The 24,554-nt window shown below is 46.8% G+C and overlaps 1 protein-coding gene across 2 annotated transcripts in view; it reads left to right on the forward strand.

Moving 5' to 3' along the window:
• FAM120C (family with sequence similarity 120C) overlaps positions 1-24,554 on the forward strand; it is a 74,612-nt gene that overhangs the window by 23,752 nt on the left and 26,306 nt on the right. For both annotated transcript variants that reach the window (XM_040322869.1, XM_040322868.1), the window contains exons 2-9: positions 603-849; positions 2,348-2,430; positions 6,168-6,296; positions 6,386-6,488; positions 8,923-9,005; positions 12,620-12,900; positions 20,450-20,717; positions 21,615-21,786. In XM_040322869.1, coding sequence (XP_040178803.1) covers positions 603-849; positions 2,348-2,430; positions 6,168-6,296; positions 6,386-6,488; positions 8,923-9,005; positions 12,620-12,900; positions 20,450-20,717; positions 21,615-21,786 — 1,366 coding nt within the window. The remainder of the gene's footprint in view (positions 1-602; positions 850-2,347; positions 2,431-6,167; positions 6,297-6,385; positions 6,489-8,922; positions 9,006-12,619; positions 12,901-20,449; positions 20,718-21,614; positions 21,787-24,554) is intronic.

Raw genomic sequence — 24,554 nt, forward strand, 5'->3', positions numbered from 1 at the left:
AATGAAAAAAAAATTTTTTTTTTTTTACTCATCTGGAAATGCCTGTTGCTATGCGGTCCCACAAAATCTGCCTATGGAATCACCTAGGATTCTGACATCATCTCCCTCTAATGCTCCTGGGAAATGTGTGTCATCATTTACCAGGATGCAGTGCGCTGTCCAATTATCACTTCCTATCCAAGACTTCCAGGAAATAAGTGCTTGTGGGCTTCACAATGCCCACAAGCAAAATGACAACGGTGTAGACATAGTTTTATAAACTATCTTTTTTGAATATCTATGTGGAGCGGCGGCGGATTGTAAAATAGTAAGTGACCGGATTTATATTATAAAAACGCAGGATGAAAGGACATACATTTAAAAAATGCTAATTGTGGTTGGAACTCCGCTTTAAGTCGACCAAAGCCTGTTGACAAAGACCCTTCAACTTGTACTACGTCCTCCAAGATTTTCATGGCGTATTACTCTTGATACAAACATTGCTGATATTTAAAAAAAAATCTTTTCCTTTTAATGCTCGGTTTTATATTCTGTTACAACAATTAGCTCAGAGTGTTTTATAAACCTTGTGACCTTTCCTGTTCTTTTTTTTTTTTTCTCAGGTGTTTCAGAGTTTGGAGGATCATCACCTGGAAGTGGTTTCTTTTTTCCGGGAGAACGGATTTCATGGCCTCATTGCCCACGACTCTGAATATGCTTTGTGTAACATCCCATCTTACTACAGCTCTCATGCTCTCAAGCTCAGCTGGAATGGGAAGAATCTGACCACCAACCAATTTCTGATGCAGGAAGTCGCTAAGCAGCTTGGCCTGAAGATGAGCAATTTCCCCATCTTTGCTGCTCTCTTGGGTAAGGTGACAGCCAGTCAGTGATACAGCACTAGAATGAAAAACCTTTATTTGCAGTTACATTTTTCCCTCAGCAGTGGAAACGCATGCCGTCTGCAGCCCCCCATACAAAGGTTAAAGTCCTGGTTACCCTCAGCAGGCCATGGCATTACGCAGGTAGAGAGGTTGGGGGAAGGACAATGAGATGGGCTCCCAAATCCTGCTATTGTGTAGGGTGGTCCTGCAATGCCTCCCGTTAGGATTAGGTCTGGCTCTGCCCTTATCTGGTATTTCCACTGTTTTAGAGGCACAATCATCCAGTTTATTGAAAAGCCACAGTGGACAAACGTTGATGAAGTCAGTTGACGCGTTTCAGCCTATAAGGCCTTAGTCATAACCACTGGTGGTAAAGACTATGGCCTGGATTCACAAAGCACTTACGCCGACGTATAACAAGTTACGCCGACGTAAGTGCAAATGTGCGCCGTCGTTTCTGTGCGCCAGACCCACAAACTAAGATGCCCCTAAAAATAGGCTTCACCCCGCCGACGTAACTTGCCTACGCCAGCGTAGGATGGGCGCACATTTAAGCTGGACGCATGGTGGCGCACCCATTGATTAGCCATGCAAATGAGGGAAATACGGCGATTCACGAACGTACGTGCGCCCGACGCAGGCTACGCAATGTGCGCGTAAGTTGTACGTCCGGCGTAAAGTTATGCCCCATAACAGAGGTGCAACCCAGAAGAAGACATGCAAAGGTGTGCACCAGGGAACACAAGCCGGCGTATTTTACGTTGGACGTGTGTCTGGCTGGGCGTAGGTTACGTTCATGCCGTACACAGTGATCCGGGGTAGTTTAGGCAGTTGTTCCGACGTGGTTGTGAGTGTGCGCACGGGGATATGTTCAACGTCTCGGCGCATGCGCAGTTCGTGATACGTATCTGTCTGCCGCTCGGCCCATCATTTGCATGGCTCACGCCCACTTCAGAGAGGAAGGTGACACAGAGAGGGGTAGGTGAGGAACGTGACACAGAGAGAGGTAGGTGACACAGAGAGAGGTAGGTGAGGAAGGTGACACAGAGAGAGGTAGGTGACACAGAGAGAGGTAGGTGAGGAAGGTGACACAGAGAGAGGTAGGTGAGGAAGGTGACACAGAGAGAGGTAGGTGAGGAAGGTGACACAGAGAGAGGTAGGTGAGGAAGGTGACACAGAGAGAGGTAGGTGAGGAAGGTGACACAGAGAGAGGTAGGTGAGGAAGGTGACACAGAGAGAGGTAGGTGAGGAAGGTGACACAGAGAGAGGTAGGTGAGGAAGGTGACACAGAGAGAGGTAGGTGAGGAAGGTGACACAGAGAGAGGTAGGTGAGTGTCCCTTCACTGACGGCAGAGGTGCATGAAGCTTTGTTTTTTATTTTTTCCTGTATATTGGCCACTAATAAATGTTGATGTTTGTTGCACTGTAACAAAAAAAAACTGCCTATTTAATATTAGTAAATTGGTGATCTAATCTTGCTTTAGGGAATCATATTCTTCCTGACGAAGATTTAGCTGCATTTCATTGGAGTTTGCTGGGACCAGATCATCCTCTTGCATCGTTGAAGGTGATCATTTTTAAATCAATTTATATAAGTTCAATACATTACAGAAACGACCTAAGAGGATATAATAAGGAGAGAAAAAAGGATATATATATATATATGCATACACACATATATATTGTCGTGTTGTATTGTTAGAGATTATTATTATTATTATTGTAGAGTATTATTTTGAATTTTCTATTTTGAATTAACAGTTGCTATGCACCTGAAAAACACCTGAAAAAAACCTTCCCTACAGCCCCAGTGTGAGAGCCCGCTCCTCCACCACCCCTGCCCATTGAAATGAATGGGCAGCGCTGCCGAAACGCACCTGCAAAGTGCTTCAGCAGTGACGCTACACGGGCGCTTTTTACCCCTTCTAGTGGGTAAAATGCTCCCCGCTCCCGCCCGTATAGCGGCACCTAACTAGCATCACTTCCGCCCCAGTGTGAAAGGGCTCTAACCTGAAAAGTCTCAGATTGGCTTGGTGTATATACATTATACTTAGATGAGAAAGAAATAACCGAAGACTAAATGTTATCTATCCTATATGTATTTAAATCGGAACTAAAGTCCATGATATTTACCTTCGCATCAACGAGGGACCTTGAGGGCATCAGACCATTGGTGCAAACAACTTCTTCTCTTCCAGACGCCAGCCACCTTGATTGGCTGGCACAGGTTGGTGTAACTCTGGCGTATGCACAGGAGTTCAGTCATCCTGCAACGTGCCAGAATGACGTCACTCCCGCTCAGTGCAGGGCTCGACAAAATCCGGGCGCCCGGTCGCAATTGCGACAAGATACTGTGACCTGGCGCCCGCCAGTAATTGAGGCCGCGGCTTTGCCGCCTTCACAGAAGGAAGCTTAGGCCGCAAAGCCGCGGCCTCAATTACCGGCCGATCGCACGGATCGTGGTGGGCCCGCGCCCGCCAGTAATTGAGGCCGCAACTTGTGTTAAAGCCGTTAAAGTGGAACTTAAACCAAAATACAGACAAAATTGGCTCTTAATTGTAGAAGACATACAATAAAATCCAGCCTGCCTGCAGCCAGTCTTTATTAAAATGTACACTGAGCCAGGGTTTGACAAATTTGCTTGGAATCTAGGAGCCAGCTAAAAAAGTTAGGAGCCAGAAAACGCACCCCGTCCCGACGAGCTTGCGCGCAGAAGCGAACACATGCGTGAGCAGCGCCCGCATATGTAAACGGTGTTCAAACCACACATGTGAAGTATCGCTGCGATTGGTAGAGCGAGAGCAATAATTCTAGCACTAGACCTCCTCTGTAACTCAAAACATGCAACCTGTAGATTTTTTTAAACGTTGCCTATGAAGATTTTAAAGGGTAAAAGTTTGTCGGCATTCCACGAGCGGACGCAATTTTGAAGCGTGACATGTTGGGTATCAATTTACTCGGCGTAACATTATTTTTCATAATATAATTTTATAATTATATAATATATAATATAATTTTGCCCCCCTTCCAAGCCAAGTCGCCAGGACCCTATTTCTAGTCGCCATGGCTACCTGGCGACCGGGATTTGTCGAGCCCTGACAGTGACAGTGTATAGTATTATCACTGTATTAGTGTCACTGGTGATGTCAGTGGAAGTTAGTTCCTCCCGGCGTTAGTTAGTGTCATATTGTCTGCCGCACTATCGCAGTCCCATTACGAGTCGCCGATTGCCGCCATTAGTAGTATGAATTTTTTTTTATTCCAGTATATATCCCATTTGTTTGTAGGCGCTATGACTTCGGTACAAACCAATCAATATACACTTACGCTATCTCCTATGCAAAGACTGACATACACCTACGGCGGTTTGTGCAGGAGAGCCGACTTTCCGCAATATGACGGCGGCTGGTTGGCAAGCAGTTAAAGTAGCGCAGGGCCGAAAAAGCAAAAAAATAGTCTGGTCATAATGGGGGTGTGGGGAGGGGTGGTTTAAATCTTACGGCGCCAAAGTGGTTAATCCTGTGTTTACAGTAAAGCTTTTAAGGCACCTGCTGGGATTTTATACTTCTGAAAGGTTTGACCTCCTGGGTCCCCTGCAGCTCTCACTGGTTCCCTCTGCTGAACTCCATGGCCCGGATTCAGATACCCTTTACGTCGGCGTATCTATTGATACGCCGTATAAGTTCTACGAAGCGCCGGCGTATCTTCTTTCTGTATTCAGAAAGCAAGATACGCCAGAATTTTACTAAGATACGGCCGGCGTAAGTGTCTTACACCGTCGTATCTTAGGCTGCATATTTACGCTGGCCGCTAGGTGGCGCTTCCGTAGATTTCCACGTTGAATATGCAAATTAGGTAGATACGCCGATTCAGAAACGTACGTCCGCCCGGCGCATTTTTTTTTTACGTAGTTTAAGTAAGGCTTTTTCCGGCGTAAAGTTACCCCTCATAAAGCATGGGTAAGGTATGGACGTCGGAAATGTACGAACAGCGTCAGATTTTACGTCGTTTGCGTAAGTCGTCTGTGAATGGGGCTGGACGTAAGTTACGTTCACGTCATCTAGGCATTGAGCGGGCGTAATTTATTTTGAAAATTCGACGTGATACTGAGCATGCGCGCGCAAGCGTCATTTACGTGGGGTCATGATAGTTTAACATAAAACACGCCCACTACCAGCCAAATTTGAATTAGGCGGGCTTACGCCGACACATTTACACTACGCCGCCGTAACTTAGGGCGCAAGTTCTTTCTGAATACGGAACTTGCGCCCTAAGTTACGGCGGCGTAGTGTATATGAGATACGCTACGCCAGCCGATAGATAGGAATATTTATCTGAATCCGGGCCCATGTCACTACAGTGGCAACGTGGAGGTCTTGCAGTGCATCATTGGACTTGTAGTTTCACAGCAGCTGGAGGGCCACAGGTTGGGTAATATTTGATTGTGTAACTTGATTCTGCATAAAACATTTAACAGTGTCATTCTATAAGATAATCTACGAGGGCGTGTTTACAGGTGCAATTAGGCGCAGGGCAGTGTATGAATTAGGTGGGGCAACTGGTGGCGAGTAACTCTTGAGGCCTGGCTAGTAGCTCAGGACTTGAAATTTTGAGCCCTGCACTAAAGTATTTACATACTGTGAACAAGCAGTAAAGCATTCACCTCAGTAGCTATAGGCATTGTGGAGAAATAATTATTATTGTTTTTTTTATTGTTTTGCAACATTGTCCTTACTGCAGTCATAGGCCGAGTACTCACGAGCATACATGTCCGATGAAACCGGTCCGCGGACCGTTTTCATCGGACATGTCTGCCTGGGGACTTCTGTTCGATGGCTGTACACACCATCGAACAGAGGTCCGCGCGTAAACAATACGCGGGGCGTGTCCGCGGTGTCGCCGCGACAATGACGAGGCGAGGTGGGCGGCCTGCCTTTAAAATGCTTCAACGCATGCGTCAAAGTCATTCGACGCATGCGAGGGATGGCGGGCGGCAGGACATGTACGGTAGGTCTGTACAGACGACCGAACATGTCCGAGCGGGCAGGATTCCAGCGGACTGTTTTAAAGCAAGTCCAGGAAACAGTTGTCTGCTGGAAACCTGTCCGATCCGCCCGGGCCAACACACGGCCAAACATGTCTGCTGAAACTGGTCTGCGGACCAGTTTCAGCAGACATGTTTGGTCGTGAGTACGGGGCCATACACTTGCACATAAGGAACAAGCAAGCTACACACACACGTCAGAACTTTGGCTGTTCAGAAGAGCCTGACATTCATGCAAACCTGTTCTCTGCTTCTTCCAGGTCCGTGCCCACCAGCTTGTCCTCCCGCCTTGTGATGTAGTGATAAAAGCCGTCTCTGAGTATGTGGCAACAATCAAAGATGCTTCTAATTTGGACACGGTGGGGAAGGATATATTCAGACACTCTCAGGTGAGCGTTTTTACGTGTTTTTTTTTTTCACCAAGTGTCTTATTCATTTTAAAGATTTGAATGTTTTAAAACGGTGATTTGTTTCCCAGTCCAGGACAGAGGATAAGATTGAACGATTCAAAAAAGCTGTGGAATATTACTCTGTTGCAACCAGACAGCGTCCACCCCAAATGAACCCGTCACCTTTTGTTGGTGAGTATGTGATCAGAATATACCTGGCTTTGTAGTTCTTAGACTTGTAGCACCGCTCAAGGACCTGCGCCGCCTCGATCGCTGTATCTTGTGAACGTTCGAGGTGGCGGCTCCTCATAGAATTTCTCTGCGCTTATCATCAAGGTATATTTAGTCAATCGCAAAATTCTCTTTTTCCTCTAAAGCTCTTTATTTTGCTGTTAGTGATACAAAAGTATCCATTTTTTTCCCGCCCAAGGACCGCCCCCTCAACGCATTTCATTAACGAAGGCTCGATCGCAAGGATTTTTGCTGTCGAGGCTTTTTTGGTGAAGCGCACCAAAGGGGGGGGGGGGGGGGGGCAGTCACTGGATGGGGTCAGCATGAATGCATTTGTGTAGAATAGATAATTGTAGCGCTATGTATATACCGTATTTTCTGGCGTATAAGACGACTTTCTGGATGCAAAAAAATGCATCCAAAGTCGGGGGTCGTCTTATACGCCGGGGACGGTCTCCGTGCTGCGAGCGTCAATGATTTAAAAGACGCTCCTTCTCCTCAGAGTGTTCTGTGATAGGCGGAACACAAATCTTCCCAGCAGCGCCTCTGTTCTGTGTTCCTCCTATCACAGATGCCTTCTCATCCTCGGACGAGATGAGAAGACGTCCCTGATAGGCGGAACACAGAACAGAGGCGCTGCTGGGAAATTGTCACCGCACCGCCTGAAGTCTATTCAGAAAAAAAGTGAGTGATGGCACTGTTTGCAGTGATTGCACTGGGGGGCAAGTTCAGGCACAGTGGGGGCAAATTCAGGCACAGAGAGGGGCAAGTTATGGCACAGAGAGGGGGCAAGTGATGGCACAGAGAGGGGGCAAGTGATGGCACAGAGAGGGGCAAGTGATGGCACAGAGAGGGGCAAGTGATGGCACAGAGAGGGGCAAGTGATGGCACAGAGAGGGGGCAAGTGATGGCACAGTGAGGGGCAGGTGATGGCACAGAGAGGGGGCAAGTGATGGCACAGTGAGGGGCAAGTGATGGCACAGTGGGGGCAAGTGATGGTACAGTGGGGGCAAGTGATGGCACAGTGGGGGCAAGTGATGGTACAGTGGGGGCAAGTGATGGCACAGTGGGGGCATGTAATGTAATGGCACAGTGAGGGGCATGTAATGTAATGGCACAGTGAGATTTGAAAAAGCCTGTTTCTGTCAGCGGTTCTGGCTACCCCTCAGCTTCCAGAAAGACTAGTAAGAAGGGGGTAGTCTTATATGGCGAGTATATCCCAAAACCAAAATTTTTCCTGGAAAATTAGGGGGTCGTCTTATACGCCGGAACATACGGTAAACCTATTAATAATAAACTAAAAGTGCATATATCTAAAAATCATAAATATATGCACCATTAGTTTATTATTAATAGGTTTAAATACATAGTGCTACATTTATTTATTTCAATTTTTCAACCAGTGTGGTGTATCACTTACAATGTTTAGCAGCTGTGCACGTTTATAATAGGTTATTAATACAGTAAGGCCTCTTCCACACAGGCGGACTCGGCCGCTACGGAGTCCGCCGGCTCAGCGGGTGATCTCTCCGCAGATCTCCGCTGAGCCGGTGGATGACAGGTCCCTCTCTGCTCACTGAGTGGGGAGGGGCTTGTGCAGCGCCGCTGTCTCCTATGAGGAGATCTGATGAAAACGGACAGCATGTCCGGTTTCATCAGATCTCACCTGATCCGATCCGCCATGGACTGATGGGGACGTATCGCCATCCGTCCCGTCCCATTTTGGCAGATCAGATTGGGTCGGATGTCAGTGGACATGTCTCCGCTGACATCCGACTTTCCATAGGACTGCATAGAGCGGCCGTTCAGGTCCGTCGTCAAAACTGACAGGCGGACCTGGACGGTCCGATCGTGTGAAAGGGGTCTAATAGTGGCACAGTACCTACTATCTGTTTTTGGCGCTGATTGTTTTCATCTTATATTTGTGTAGAATAATCAATCCAGACAGCGGTACTCTGATAATCCTAACGATTTGCCGACTGCGCACCGTACATTTACTGCACATGCTCAGTCGGAAACCGGCAGTGAAGCCGCAAGGCTCCACTGGCAGTTTCCCTAAGTTGGAATGGTGGTGCCAGTCTCAGCCAGTGAGCCAATCAGGAGACGAGGGGGCGCCGAGCCGCAGCTCTCCGTGGCTTGGGAGTGCGCCTGCTTGGGTGCCCCGAAAGCAAGCTGCATGCTGTGGGGGCTCCCGGCAGGAGGTGGAGCCAGGAGCGCCGGTGGGGGGACCTGAGAAGAGGAAGATTCAGGCTGCTCTGTGCAAAACCACTACACAGAGCAGATAAGTATTTATTAAAAAAAACAAGGCTTTAATATTGCTTTAAATAATGCTGACTATAAGACTGAGGATACCCGGCAGCAATAATAATAATGTATGAAATGTTTTCCTTTATAGTTGCGGGATACCCTCACAATCAATTTGGAGTTCCACCTATTCATCATAATCATATGGGAGGGATGCCTGTGGGGAAGCCCATGGTGAGTTATGCATAAAATGTATCTAAACCTATGAAAAATGATGTAATGTATTGTAACTCCTTACATGTGGTGACTGCGTTTGTTTGTATTTTTTTATTTTATTTTTTGTTATAAAGGATTGTTTGTTTAATTGCTTTTTCTATTTGTAACTGCTAATTCCTGCAAATACATTATCTGTCCTATGTTTACTGTATGCCTTGACTGCTGGAAGCTACTATGACTCATACATGAATAAATGGGGCCGCCATATAAGTGTATATTTGCTTATGGCGGTAAAATGTACTTTTCACTCTTTAACCCACACCAGTAAGTTTTGTCATAGCTGCTGATCAAGTATGTAAAGTGCTCTTAAAACATTTGAAGAGGTTTTACATTTGATTTTTGATATCCGTCATTCTGGTGTGAAGTGATATTCCACTGTTTATCTTTAACCGGACCGCCCAACGTCATTATACGTCGGCTGTTTGAAGAGGGGTATCGGTGTTGTGGCAGCAGCTAGCTACCATAATCCCGGTATTCAGCGGGTGGTCTCTGCCACCGATTCCACTCTCCAATGCCCTCCGCCACTTACCGGAGCCACCGGTTGGCCCCCACCCGTCTCCATACCGTTGCAGGGCGGAGATCTCTGAGTGTGAGGCGTCGTACCTTGGCACCTGATTCAAGGAATCAGATACGCCAGAATTTGTCTAAGATACGACCAGCGTTAGGCCTCATTCACACTTAAGGCCGTTCGGGTCCGTCTGTCACGGACCTGAACGGCCGCTCCATGCATCGCTATGAAGCGTCGGATGTCAGCGGAGACATGTCCGCTGACATCCGACCCGCTAAAAATAGACGTATGGGGGCCACGTCCCCATCCGTCCATGCGGATCGGAACGGGTAAGATCTGATGAAAACGGACCGTTTTCATCAGATCACTCCATAGGACACAGCGGTGCCCGACAAGCCTCTCCCCGCTCAGTGAGCAGAGAGGAGCTTGTCATCCGTTGGCTCAGCGGAGATCTGCGGACTGATCTCCCGCCGAGCCGACGGGAGCAGGAGCCGTAGCGACGGAGTCCGCCAAGTGTGAATGAGGCCTAAGTCTCCTACGCCGTCGTAGCTTAACTGCATATTTACGCTGGCCGATAGGGGCGTGTACGCTGATTTACGCCTAGAAATATGTAAATCAGCTAGATACGCCTATTCACGAACGTACGCCCGGCCGTCGCAGTACAGATACGCCGTTTACAAGGCTTTTTCCGGCGTAAAATTATGCCGTGTCTCTCGTGTCCCTTCTAAACCTGACCACTCTCGTGTCCCTTCTGACCTGACCACTCTCGTGTCCCTTCTAAACCTGACCACTCTCGTGTCCCTTCTGACCTGACCAGTCTCGTGTCCCTTCTGACCTGACCAGTCTCGTGTCCCTTCTGACCTGACCACTCTCGTGTCCCTTCTGACCTGACCACTCTCGTGTCCCTTCTGACCTGACCACTCTCGTGTCACATCTGACCTGACCACTCTCGTGTCCCTTCTGACCTGACCACTCTCGTGTCCCTTCTGACCTGACCACTCTCGTGTCCCTTCTGACCTGACCACTCTCGTGTCCCTTCTAAACCTGACCACTCTCGTGTCCCTTCTGACCTGACCACTCTCGTGTCCCTTCTAAACCTGACCACTCTCGTGTCCCTTCTGACCTGACCACTCTCGTGTCCCTTCTGACCTGACCAGTCTTGTGTCCCTTCTGACCTGACCAGTCTCGTGTCCCTTCAAATCCTGACCACTCTCGTGTCCCTTCTGACCTGACCAGTCTCGTGTTTCTTCTGACCTGACCACTCTCGTGTTTCTTCTGACCTGACCACTCTCGTGTCCCTTCTGACCTGACCACTCTCGTGTCCCTTCTGATCTGACTACTCTCGTGTCCCTTCTAAACCTGACCACTCTCGTGTCCCTTCTAAACCTGACCACTCTCGTGTCCCTTCTAAACCTGACCACTCTCGTGTCCCTTCTGATCTGACCAGTCTCGTGTCCCTTCTGACCTGACCACTCTCGTGTCCCTTCTAAACCTGACCACTCTCGTGTCCCTTCTAAACCTGACCACTCTCGTGTCCCTTCTGATCTGACCAGTCTCGTGTCCCTTCTGACCTGACCACTCTCGTGTCCCTTCTGACCTGACCAGTCTCATGTTTCTTCTGACCTGACCAGTCTCGTGTCCCTTCTGACCTGACCACTCTCGTGTTTCTTCTGACCTGACCAGTCTTGTGTCCCTTCTGACCTGACCACTCTCGTGTCCCTTCTGATCTGACCACTCTCGTGTCCCTTCTAAACCTGACCACTCTCGTGTCCCTTCTAAACCTGACCACTCTCGTGTCCCTTCTAAACCTGACCACTCTCGTGTCCCTTCTGATCTGACCAGTCTCGTGTCCCTTCTAAACCTGACCACTCTCGTGTCCCTTCTGACCTGACCACTCTCGTGTCCCTTCTAAACCTGACCACTCTCGTGTCCCTTCTAAACCTGACCACTCTCGTGTCCCTTCTGATCTGACCAGTCTCGTGTCCCTTCTAAACCTGACCACTCTCGTGTCCCTTCTAAACCTGACCACTCTCGTGTCCCTTCTGACCTGACCACTCTCGTGTCCCTTCTAAACCTGACCACTCTCGTGTCCCTTCTGACCTGACCACTCTCGTGTCCCTTCTGATCTGACCAGTCTCGTGTCCCTTCTAAACCTGACCACTCTCGTGTCCCTTCTGACCTGACCACTCTCGTGTCCCTTCTAAACCTGACCACTCTCGTGTCCCTTCTGACCTGACCACTCTCGTGTCCCTTCTGACCTGACCACTCTCATGTCCCTGTACCTGTAAAAATACAGGTACATTTAAAATTACAGTTTGAATTTCTAATCAAGCCCACTGCCGGCCTGAACATCTATAGATTTAGTTAGGATGGATTTGTGAGGGTTTAGATCCACTGTCAGGTTTTAAATGCAGGCTGCATACCACTTAGGGAGATTCACGTTCTCCATTTGTCCCGATCACCAATGCCATCAGGTATTAGAGCGAGGGGAAATCCAGTTTGATTTTCAACAAGAACAGGAATAGATGGGAAATCTTGCAGTGAGGAAGTTTGCACCCTCTGATAACCAACCAGAGTGGATTTTCCTCACATTGGTAAGATATCCTTTCACTTTCTGTTGCATCTACAGCAGGTGTCTCAAACTTTCGGCCTCCCAGCTGTTGCGAAACTACAAGTCCCATCATGCCTCGGGCTATGGAAGTCATGCTTGTGACTTTGACAGCCTTGCAATGCCTCATGGGACTTGTAGTTTCACAACAGCTGGGGGGGCCGCCAGTTTATGACCCCTGATTACAGGATGGGAAGTGAAGGGAAGTCTCCCATATGAGCGGTTTTGACCTTCCCCAATTCTATCCAAAATTACAAAAAAAGTTTGGGTCTTCCGATATTTTTGAAATGGTAAGTGGTTATAGGCATTTGGAGAGGTTGGACATAGGGCTAGCCTAAAACAGATGCACCTTATAGGACTGTACAAATCAGGTGGAGGGTTCATAAACTTTATTCTTCTGAGACAAAGTTTACATTGATTTAGGAATAATTTTTTTTTATTATTATTATTTTACAGTTTGGCCATCATATGCCACCAAAGCTTCCCTATCAGCATCACCCGTTTCCTCCAGGACCCAACTCTGGATTTGTATTTCCTCCTCACCCGATGGGCGACCTATCTCACTTTCACGATGACCACTTCCTGAAAGCGGGACCATTCTCAAACTGGGCCATGCCATATGACACGACTGCTGCCAAGTTCCCCAATCACTTGACTTTGAAGCCTTCTCCTTCATCTGGCCAGGATTCCTCCCCGTCCTCGTCTTCTGATGAAGATCAGAATAGTGCAGCCTCAAAGTAAGCATGTGAAAGCTTTTCTTAGACCGTTTTATTTTTTATGATGTTTCTGCACATTACCAGCTTGTTTTGTGTGTTTTATTTTTTTATTATAAGTGTGTAAAATTAATTGAGCTAGAAAATAGAAATTAAAAAACAAACCTTTACAACCCCTTTACGTACAGTAAAGGGGTTGTAAAGGTTTGTTTTTTTATTTTCTAAATAGGTTCCCTTAAGCTACTGCATTGTTGGTTCACTTACCTTTTCCTTCGATTTCCCTTCTAAATGGTTTTTTTCTTTGTCTGAATTTCTCACTTCCTGTTCCTCCTCAGTAAGCTCTTCTGGCTGACTAACCCCCATTGTTCCCGATCACTGGGAACAATAGATCTGTGATGTAAAGCGTGGGCAATCTGCGCTTCCCCCCAAGACAGTAATCAGTGCAGCCTGTGCTGCAAAATTTTCAAGCGCAGTCTAGTGGGTTAATGAAAGAAAACAAACCATGTGTACCATCCCACACACTAATTGTGCTGATAAACGTTTCCAACCTAACGAGAGGAAAAAGCGTTGTTTCAAAAAAAAATTGAAACTGACTGGTGCTGCAAAAATACAAAAAAAGCTGGAATACACAGCTAAACAAACATGTCAAAAATAGGTAAAAAATGCGCAACCAAAATAAATATTAAATAAAGATAGAACCAAACAAAGTGTCCTATAAGAATAACAACAAAGTACATATAACAATAAGGTGTATCACCCAGGTGAAAAAATGCAAGTGAGGATAATACAAAAAAAGTGTCCACTGCAGATGATATGTATTAGATGCAATCAAAAGATATATTCATCAAACAAAAATATCCATAGGATTTTCAGCTGTTGGTATATATTCAGACAGAGAAGCCGCTTACCAGATTTGGTGGACCTCTATTATGGAGGTCTTATGGGCTCATCAGAAACCAGGGGTCACTCAAGGGGATCCTCTATGGCTACGCTCTGGTGTACAAGCGTGTCTGTCTTTCATCAAACTTCCAGGGGCTATGCTGGATCCTATTCCAAGCAATCTCAGCTTCCAATGAGGTGGCGTGGTATGCAGATATATTTAGATGAAGAGCAAAAAAAGCTTAACGGTGCAGTATTATTTGGGTATTCCAAAAAAAAAAACTTTATTGAAAAAGCAGGTTTAACTGACATCAATTAAAAGCTTGTAAAAGCAGAAAAGTTTAAAAAGCAGGATAAAAAACTTCCAGCTACGGCTTCAGCCGATCAGCTGGGGCGTGGTGACGTCAGATGATAGTTGCTCCGCAGTGTCTTTGCCCTGTCTGTACACACATACAATATGGCTCTGCCATACGCCCTCCAGCAAGAAGAAACGGGAGCAATGCTGGAGGCAATTTACAGCACACACTTTTGGTGGCGTAATTATTAATGTGGAATGTTCTTGCTAAAGACTGATATTTATTTGTTGTTATTGGTAAAGTTCCGCTTTGATGCAAGGCACTGCATTATGGTAAAAAAACATATGGGCCCAGATTCACAAAGGACTTACGACGGCGTATCTCCACGTACGTCGTCGTCGTAAGTCCAAATGTGCGCCGTCATATCTTTGCGACTGATTCATAGAATCAGATACGCCTCACTGTTGCCAAGATGCGAGCAGCGTAAGTTTCCTACGCCGTTGTATCTTGGGGTGCATATTTACGCTGGCTGCTAGGGGCGCTTCCGTATATTTCCGCGTTGAATATGCAAATGAGCTAGATACGCCGATTCACAAACATACTTGCGCACGGCATATTAAAATACGCTGTTTACTTAAGGCGTACGACCAGCGTAACTTTACCCCTCATAAAGCAGGAGTAAGTCACGTTAAGGTATGGACGTCGGAACAGCGTCGTATTTTACGTCGTTTGCGTAAGTCGTACGTGAATGAGGATGGGCGTAGGTTACGTTCACGTTGACTAAGCATTGAGCCGGCGTAATTTAGGGAAAAAATTTGACGTGATACTGAGCATGCGCGCGCATGCGCCGTTCGTTAGGCGCGTCATTTACGTGGGGTCACGATTCATTTCCATACAACACGCCCCCTACCAGCCTACTTTGAATTACGCGGGCTTACGCCGGCCCATTTACGCTACGCCGCCGTAACTTACGGAGCAAGTGCTTTGTGAATACTGCACTTGCCTGTCTAAGTTGCGGCGGGCGTAGCGTAAATAGGATACGCTACGCCGGAACAAAGATACGCCCAGGTACGTGAATCTGGGCCTTAGACTTTAAGCTCATCAATGTACAGTATTATTCAGACATCGCAAGCCTGGAGTAATTGGCTTAACCTCTGTCCATAGAGGGGAATTAGAGTGTCACATATCTTGGCTTATAGATAAAGTGGCCTTAATGCAGGCAGCATCATCACTTCTATTCTATCCCCTTAACCACTTCCAGACCTTAGGTGTTTTTCAGATTTGGTGTTTGCAAGACTAAAACAGTTTTTTCTGCTAGAAAATTACTTAAAACCCCCAAACATTGTATATTTTTTTTCTAACACCCTAGAGAATAAAATAGTGGTCATTCCAATACTTTTTGTCACACCGTATTTGCGCAGCGGTCTTACAAGCGCACTTTTTTTGGAAAAAATTCACTTTTTTGAATAAAAAAATAAGACAACAATACATTTGGCCCAATTTTTTTATATATTGTGAAGGATAATGTTACGCCGAGTAAAATGATACCCAACATGTCACGCTTAAAAATTGCGCCCGCTCGTGGCATGGCGTCAAACTTTTACCCTTAAAAATCTCGATAGGCGATGTTTAAAAAAATTCTACAGGTTGCATTTTTTGAGCTACAGAGTAGCTCTAGGGCTAGAATTATTGCTCTCGCTCTAACGATCGCGGCGATACCTCACTTGTGTGATTTGAACACCGTTTTCATATGCGGGCGCTACTCGCGTATGCGTTCGCTTCTGCGCGCGAGGTCGTCGGGACGGGGCGCTTTAAAAATTTTTTTTTTTTGTTTTCTTATTTATTTTATTACTTTTTACACTGAAAAAAAAAATGATCACTTTTATTCCTATTATAAGGAATGTAAACATCCCTTGTAATAGAAAAAAGCATGACAGGTCCTCTTAAATATGAGATCTGGAGTCAAAAAGACCTCAGATCTCATAATTAGACTAAAATGCAAGAAAAAAAAAAATTGAAACTGTCATTTTTTCAAATGACAAAAAAAAAAAATTGTCTCTTTAAGAGGCTGGGCGGGACTGACGTTTTGACGTCACTTCCGCCCAGCAGAGCTATGGGAACGGGCGAAGGAGATTTTTCCTTCAGTCTCGTCCCCGCTCAGATGCCGAACGGTCCCGATCTCCTCCGCCGCTACCGACGGCTCCGATAAGCGGCGGAGGGCGCGGGAGAGCGGCGGGAGGGGGGGCCCTCTCCCGCCACCGATAACGGCGATCTCGCGGCGAATCCGCCGCGGAGACCGCCGTTATCGTTTACCAGACCGCGCACACTAAAGATCGATACCTCGGTTGTGGCAGCAGCTGCTGCCGTTACCGAGATATAAATTTTTAAAAAAAGGACGTACATCGTCGTGCGCAGGTCTGGAAGTGGTTAAGCTCGCCATAGACGGTTCAAATCCCGGGCAGTTCAGTAGAAACCGGCCAAGATTTGAACAATGTGTGGGCAGGCTGAATGTATACAAGTTGATTGATTGATCGACTTGGGTACAACCAGCCTGCTGTACTTTACATGTGATTATCACTAGCGGCCACAATAGACGCTAGCAATAATCATTGGGCTAGATTCAGCAAGAATTTACGTCGGCGTATCTATAGATACGCCGCGTAAATTCAAAGCTGCGCCGGCGTATCTTCTTTCTGTATTCAGAAAGCTAGATACGCCAAAATTAGGCTAAGATCCGACTGGCGTAAGTCTCTTACGCCGTCGTATCTTAGTTGCATATTTACGCTGACCGCTAGGTGGCGCTTCCGTCAATTTCAGCGTATAATATGCAAATGAGCTGGATACGCCGATTCAGAAACGTACGTACGTGCGCCCGGCGGATTTTTTTTTACGTCGTTTGCGTAAGGCTTTTTCCGGCGTAACGTTACCCCTGCTATATGAGGCATAGCCAATGTTAAGTATGGACGTCGGGACAGCGTAGAATTTTGCGTAAGTCGTTCGCGAATAGGGCTTTGCGTAAATTACGTTCACGTCGAAAGCATTGACTATTTGCGACGTGATTAGGAGCATGCGCACCGGGATACGTTCACGGACGGCGCATGCGGCATTCGTGAGAAACGTCATTTACGTGGGGTCATGTTTTATTTACATAAAACACGCCCACCTCTTGACGATTTGAATGCTGCGCGCTTACGCCAGCAGATTTACGCTATGCCGCCGCAACTTACGGAGCAAGTGCTTTGTGAATACTGCACTTGCCTCTCTAAATTGCGGCGGCGTAGCGTAAATAACATACGCTACGCCCGCACAAACTTACGTCCCCCTACCTGAATCTAGCCCATTGTGTTCCCCCAGTGGGGGGGAAGACATCAGCAGGAGGGATCACCCCCCCCCCCCAGCACTGTCTGTGTTGATGGGGGAGTCCAGCGAATTTCCTTCCTGCAGCCAAGTGGCATGTAATACCCCCTATAATGATAACAGGCTATGGTTTTTGCTACATACAATTTTAAGGTCCTTTCCATTGTTAGGGAAATGTATGGATTCGCTATAAGATTGTGTGATTGCTGACAGGCTAAAATAATTTTACACTATGGTGTGCCTTGGTGGCAGGGCCGTGGGTAAGGGGACCAGGCCTCCTGTTCAAGTCCCAGGCAGCTGGGTGAATCAGATGTGGGCTGGGAGAGAGTGATCAGCACAGCGGGGGATGGGAAGGATGGGCAATTACTGGAACCCGATCCCCTGTATGGCTCTCTCTGCAGCAGCTGAAAGCTTGCATCTCCTGCTCAACCTCCAGCCGGCTTTCACTTGCCGCAGAGAGACCCATACAGGGGATCAGTTCCATTATTCGCCCCCCTGCCATACCAATCGCCCTTCTTGTTGCACCATAAGTTTCCCACTGCTGCCCAGGGCCCTTCTGTGTGTCCCCTTCCCCCATCCACCGTTCTGCTGGCATTCCTCCTCTCCTTTTTCACCGGAAGCTGCAAGGACACAATAGGATCCTTCAGGATGGTAAGTGGGGGAAGGGTCCTTTAAATATGTCACATTACCAGGTCCTTCCTTTCCTGAAAGGACACGAGTGATCTGTATCGATCACTCACTGTGTTCATTCAGAACTTAACCACTTAAGGACCGCCTCCTGCAGATATACGTCGGCAGAATGGCACGGCTGGGCACAAGCTCGTACCCGTATGTCCTCTTTAAGTGCCCAGCCGTGGGGCGCGTGCCCGCGGCGCGGTCCGAAGCTCCGGGACCCGCGGACCCGATCGCTGCTGGAGTCCCGCGATCGGTCCCCGGAGCTGAAGAACGGGGAGAGGTGTGTGTAAACACAGCTTCCCCGTTCTTTACTGTGGCGCCGTCATCGATCGTGTGTTCCCTGTTATAGGGAAACACAATCAATGATGTCACACGTCCTGCCCTGCCCCCCTACAGTTAGAAACACAGACGAGGTCACACTTAACCCCTTCAGCGCCCCCTAGTGGTTAACTCCCAAACTGCAATTGTCATTTTCACAGTAAACAATGCATTTTATAGCATTTTTTGCTGTGAAAATGACAATGGTCCCAAAATTGTGCCGAATCGCAAAATCTGGCCAGGTCCTTTACCTGCCTAAATGTCAGGGTCTTAAGTGGTTAAAGGATAACTAAAGGTTGTTTTAAAAACAAAACAAACAAACATGTCATACTTGTCTCCTCTGTACAGTTGGTTTTGCACAAAGGGGTCCTGATCCTCCTTATCTGGGGTCCCTCAGCGGCGCTCGTGGCTCCTCTTCTGGTGTGTCCTGTTGGAGAGACGCTCTCCCTCTGGGCACTCGTGCGGGTTCGCTCCCGTGTCCGGCTGCTGCGTCCATTGACACAGACAGCAGGACTTGGCCCCGCCCCCTGGCTCCCGCATCATTGGATTTGATTGACAGCAGCAGAAGCGAATGGCAGCGCTGCTATCAATTTACCCAATCAGGACCCGAGACACTGGCTGGTGTGCTTGTCCCCGTCGCTGGAAAGATCGGGTTCAGGTAAGTGCTTTTAAATGTCCTTATTTCTTCTGAGAAATCCTCACTTCCTGTTCTTCTGTCTGTAACTCCACACAGTAATGCAAGGCTCTCTCCCTGGTGTGGAGTGTCGTGCTCGCCCCCTCCCCTGGACTACAGGAGAGTCAGGACGCTCTCTACGTTGCAGATAGAGAAAGGAGCTGTGTGTTAGTGGGCGTCCTGACTCTCCTGTAACCCCTTTAATGCATCGAATGTATTAACCACTTGCCGACCTCCTCATGTAAATATACGTCAGCAGAATGGCACGGACAGGCACATGCACGTACCTATACGTCCTCTGCTTGACGTGGGTCGGGGGTCCGATCGGGACCCCCCCCCCCCCGTACATGCGGCGGTCGGTAAGCCTCGGGGAGCGATCCGGGACGACGGCGCGGCTATTCGTTTATAGCCGCCCTGGAGCGATCGCTCTCCGGAGCTGAAGAACGGGGAGAGCCGTATGTAAACACGGCTTCCCCGTGCTTCACTATGGTGGCGCATCGATCGTGTGATCCCTTTTATTTGGGAGACTCGATCGATGATGTCAGTCCTACAGCCACACCCCCCTACAGTTGTAAACACACACTAGGTGAACCCTAACTCCTACAGCGCCCCCTGTGTTTAACTCCCAAACTGCAACTGTCATTTTCACAATAAACAGTGCAATTTAAATGCATTTATTGCTGTGAAAATGACAATGGTCCCAAAAATGTGTCAAAATTGTCCGAAGTGTCCGCCATAATGTCGCAGTCACGAAAAAAATCGCTGATCGCCGCCATTAGTAGTAAAAAAAATAAAAAAAAATTAAAATGCAATAAAACTATCCCCTATTTTGTAAACGCTATAAATTTTGCGCAAACCAATCGATAAACGCTTATTGCATTTTTTTTTACCAAAAATAGGTAGAAGAATACGTATCGGCCTAAACTGAGAAAAAAAATGTTATATATGTTTTTGGGGGATATTTATTATAGCAAAAAGTAAAAAATATTGTTTTTTTTTTTAAATTGTCACTCTATTTTTGTTTATAGCGCAAAAAATAAAAACCGCAGAGGTGATCAAATACCGCCAATAGAAAGCTCTATTTGTGTGGAAAAAAGGACACCAATTTTGTTTGGGAGCCACGTTGCACGAGCGCGCAATTGTCTGTTAAAGCGACGCAGTCCCGAACTGTAAAAACCCCTTGGGTCTTTAGGCAGCATATTGGTCCGGTCCTTAAGTGGTTAAGGTGAAAAACCTTGAGGGTTTACAACCCCTTGAAGCATAGTAAGCTATGTTATTGGGGGGGGGGGGGGGGGCTGTAAGGTTGGCTGTTTGGGCCCCCGTGTTTCCTTGCTTGGTGGTATCTGACTTTTTTTCTTTTCTCTCCATCATACAGTCATGTCACAGAGGCAAGACAGCACAAGACTAATTGGGAGGAATCTACCGGAGAGAAAATGACTCAGAACTGGGGCCACCAGTCAGGATCTGGAGAATCCCAGCAAAATGAATCCCAGATTCCATCCCTGCTATCCATGGCGACCAGAAACCACATGGATATCACCACGCCACCTTTACCTCCCGTGGCTCCTGAAGTATTACGAGTAGCAGAGCACAGACACCGACGGGGTCTAATGTACCCGTACATCTACCATGTCCTCACAAAGGTTTGTGCTGCACAATAGTATAAAAGAAAACTAAAGCATTTCTATAGTAATTCCACCCGTCATATATATACCAGTGCAAGTTTGCACATTAAATAAAGGACAACACCTTCCCCTTATAAACAATCCAACCCCATTCAGGACTATACTGTATATTTATAGGTTTCCATGTGCAGCCACTAAGGCTGAGCAAATGATATTTGTGAACAATGCAACCAGTTTAATTGCAGCAGTTTGACTTTTAAAGCGGGAGTTCACCCAAAAAGTTCATTTTTAACATTAGATTGATGCTCATTTTGTGAAGGGGAATCGGGTGTTTTACCGTTTTAGAGAGCGATCTTCTCCGCCGCTTCCGGGTATGGGCTGCGGGACTGGGCGTTCCTATTTGATTGACAGGCTTCCGACGGTCGCATACATCGCGTCACGATTTTCCGAAAGTAGCGGAAAACGTCGGTGCGCAGGCGCCGTATAGAGCCGCACCGACGTTCGGCTTCTTTCGGCTACTCGTGACGCGATGTATGCGACCGTCGGAAGCCTGTCAATCAAATAGGAACGCCCAGTCCCGAAGACCATACCCGGAAGCGGCGGAGAAGATCGCTCTCTAAAACGGTAAGTACTGCTTCGATTTAAAAAAAAAAACACCCGATTCCCCTTCACAAAATGAGCCTCAATCTAATGTTAAAAAAAAAATTTCGGGTGAACTCCCGCTTTAAGCAATAATATGCATTTCCAGCAATTACATGGAGTCCATAGACAGTCCACATTGTTTGTTAGGCTGAAGACGAGCCGATCTCTTACTGTCTTCATTCCTGATGAGAAATCTGCACGTCTATGGCACGTCCTGTTACTGAAGGTGGTCTACACAGCTTACCTTTATCTGGCTTTCTCTTCTTCCCATAGGGTGAGATTAAATTGCCAGTGTGCATAGAGGATGAATGCAACACTGATCTCCCCCCTTCCACCATTCTTTTCCGCCCAGCACGCCAATATGTATACGGAGTCTTATTCAGCCTGGCTGAGACTCAGAGGCGGCTTGAGCGGCTAGCCTTGCGCAGGCGTCTGCCAGTGGATGGTAAGGGAATTGTTATGTTTTTTTTTTAATTGATGTAGTTGTTTTGGTTTTTTTTTTTATGTGTTGTGTGTATTCTGGGATTACACCGTTCTGAGAACATTGAAACAGTTGTGTCAAAAAAACAATACAGAATTTTTTTATGTCTTGTTAGTTTCCTGTCTCAGCTAGTTTCCTTTTCTCTTAGTCCCTATGGGCCAGATCCACAGACGAAGTACGCCGGCGTATCTACTGATACGCCGGCGTACTTTCAAATTTCCCGCGTCGTATCTTTGGTTTGAATCCTCGAAACAAGATACGACGGCTTCTGGGTTAGATCCGACAGGTGTAAGATGCAATACTTCGGCGTCCGCTGGGTGGCGTTTTCCGCGTCGGGTATGCAAATTAGCGATTTACGACGATCCACGAACGTACACGCGGCCATCGCATTTTCTAACGTTGTCTGTAGTCGGCTTTTTCCGGCGTATAGTTAAAGCTGTTTTTTTTCGGCGTATAGAATTGCCATGTTAAGTATGGCCGTCGTTCCCGCGTCGAAATTTGAATTTTTTTTTTTGCGTAAGTCGTCCGTGAATAGGGATGGACGTAACTCACGTCTAAGTTAAAAAAATTACGTAGTTGCGACGTCATTTAGCGCAATGCACGGCGGGAAATTTAGCAATGACGCATGTGCATTTCATTCGGCGCGGGGACGCACTTCATTTAAATGAAACCCGCCCAATTTGAAATACGCCGCCAGAAATACACTACGCCGCCGTAACTTACGGCGTGAACTCGCTGAGGATTCGAAAATGCGCCAGGTAAGGTACGGCGGCGTAGTGTATCTCTGATACGCTGCGCTGATCTACATGTATGTGGATCTGGCCCTATAAGTCCTTTCTTCTACCAAGCAGACTTATCTGAAACCTAATCTTCCTAAGGATATGTGTGTGTTTGTGTGTCTGTTTTGCTGTCAGTCTTTCTGCTTAGTTGCCGAGTTGTCTTAAATTATTTATTTGTCGTTGCCAAATTACATACAGTACAGTACAACTGTCATGGTTGGGGGAGGGGGCTCTCTTCAAACTGTAGAAATGCATTGTCACAATAAACCCTGTAACGGTCACCACCGTTTACGATATTCCCATTCCATCAACCCACGACAGCTTGTCCGACAGACATCAGACACGATCCATTCCATTCCCCAGAATGAACGAGACATGCACAGCTCTGTTCTCTGGTTTCAAAATGTATGAATGACTTTAATGGTTCCTCAGCTTTCTTGTATACAGTTCAAGCATGTTATAGTAATCAAAGGAACAAAGACACACTCCACCCACACATCTCACAATGGGGCTTCAATACACCTTCTTTTAGATAATGACGTTCAGTTGAGTTAATTATTAGTCATCCCCCAGACGCCCCGTCTCCGCCAATAAGTGATTCACCTGCATAATACACATTCCTTTACTAAACATAATTGACATGCTAATTCCCTACCCCTGAAAGGAGACATCTGACCTTTAGACTGCTAACGCACAACACCTCTATCATCAATAGACTTTTTACACAAAACAGTATTAGCATTGAAGGAGACACTCTTATTGACCGGTTGGGGGTCAGAATGAAATCACCTGTAATATGTCCAGATCTCCTGCAATACATGAATTATCAGCATGAAATCACCTGTAATATGTCCAGATCTCCTGCAATACATGAATTATCAGCATGAAATCACCTGTAATATGTCCAGATCTCCTGCAATACATGAATTATCAGTTATCAGTCACCCTATGCCCAAAAGGGGCACAGTGTGACCCTAGACCCAAGAGTCATTGGTGACGCTGGCACAGAAGTACCCCACATTGTGTGGACAGGCTCTTGGGAATCAAGGCTGCATTGTATGCATGTGGGGGGAGGCAGGACGGACTATTCTGATAGGGATTGTGTTCCGTCAGATTTCGTAGCGGAAGTGACGTTCAGTCGTGGCCATCTTGGTACACCCCGCACTCGCCCACACTAAGGCCTCGTACGTACAGACGAGCAAACATGTACGATGAAAACGGGCTGCCGGACCGTTTTCAGCAGACATGTTCGGTCGTGTGTACGGGGCCTAAGCCTACAGGTCTGAAGTCGCCAAATGGACATCTTTTTTACACCCACCGAAATCCTGCATTTCACACTTATTTTTTACCACTAAACTGAGCTTATATCCTCAAATACAGTATTTAGAAGTCCGTGACGCTGTTTGGATGTTGAATTTTAAAAGCAGCGGTACGCCTGCTGATCTCACACGTTTGCTAATGTGACAGAACACCGCTCGCTGCTTTTATAATTCAACATCAAAACGGCCACAATCCCGGGAACACCACTTGTATACTACAATATACACCTTGCAGTCTGGGAGAGTGGTTAATAATCAGAACGTTGACTGTATTTCAAAATTATCTGTGGAGTTGCACTGGCATATGTTTTGAAAAAAAAACTTTCTTTGGCAAGCAAAATAAGAATTCAGCTTTCAAATGTGCCTAGATTTTGGTTATTTCCATTAGTTAGGTCTGGAAGATTTTAAAGACATTGGTATCCCAGATATTGGTATCTTAAAGCGGAGGTCCACCCAAATTTTTATTTTTTTTAAAGCCAGCAGCTACAAATACTGCAGCTGCTGACTTTTAAAAAAAATGGACACTTAAGCAGGCCATACACGGTCGAATTTCGAACGAATTTTCTTTTCAAAATCAGAAAGTTCGTTTTTTTTTGTGATCCGATGATGCCACCATTGATTTTCGAAATTCGGC

This window comes from Rana temporaria, chromosome 9 (genome assembly GCF_905171775.1).
Source record: "Rana temporaria chromosome 9, aRanTem1.1, whole genome shotgun sequence".
Classification (NCBI taxonomy): domain Eukaryota; kingdom Metazoa; phylum Chordata; class Amphibia; order Anura; family Ranidae; genus Rana; species Rana temporaria.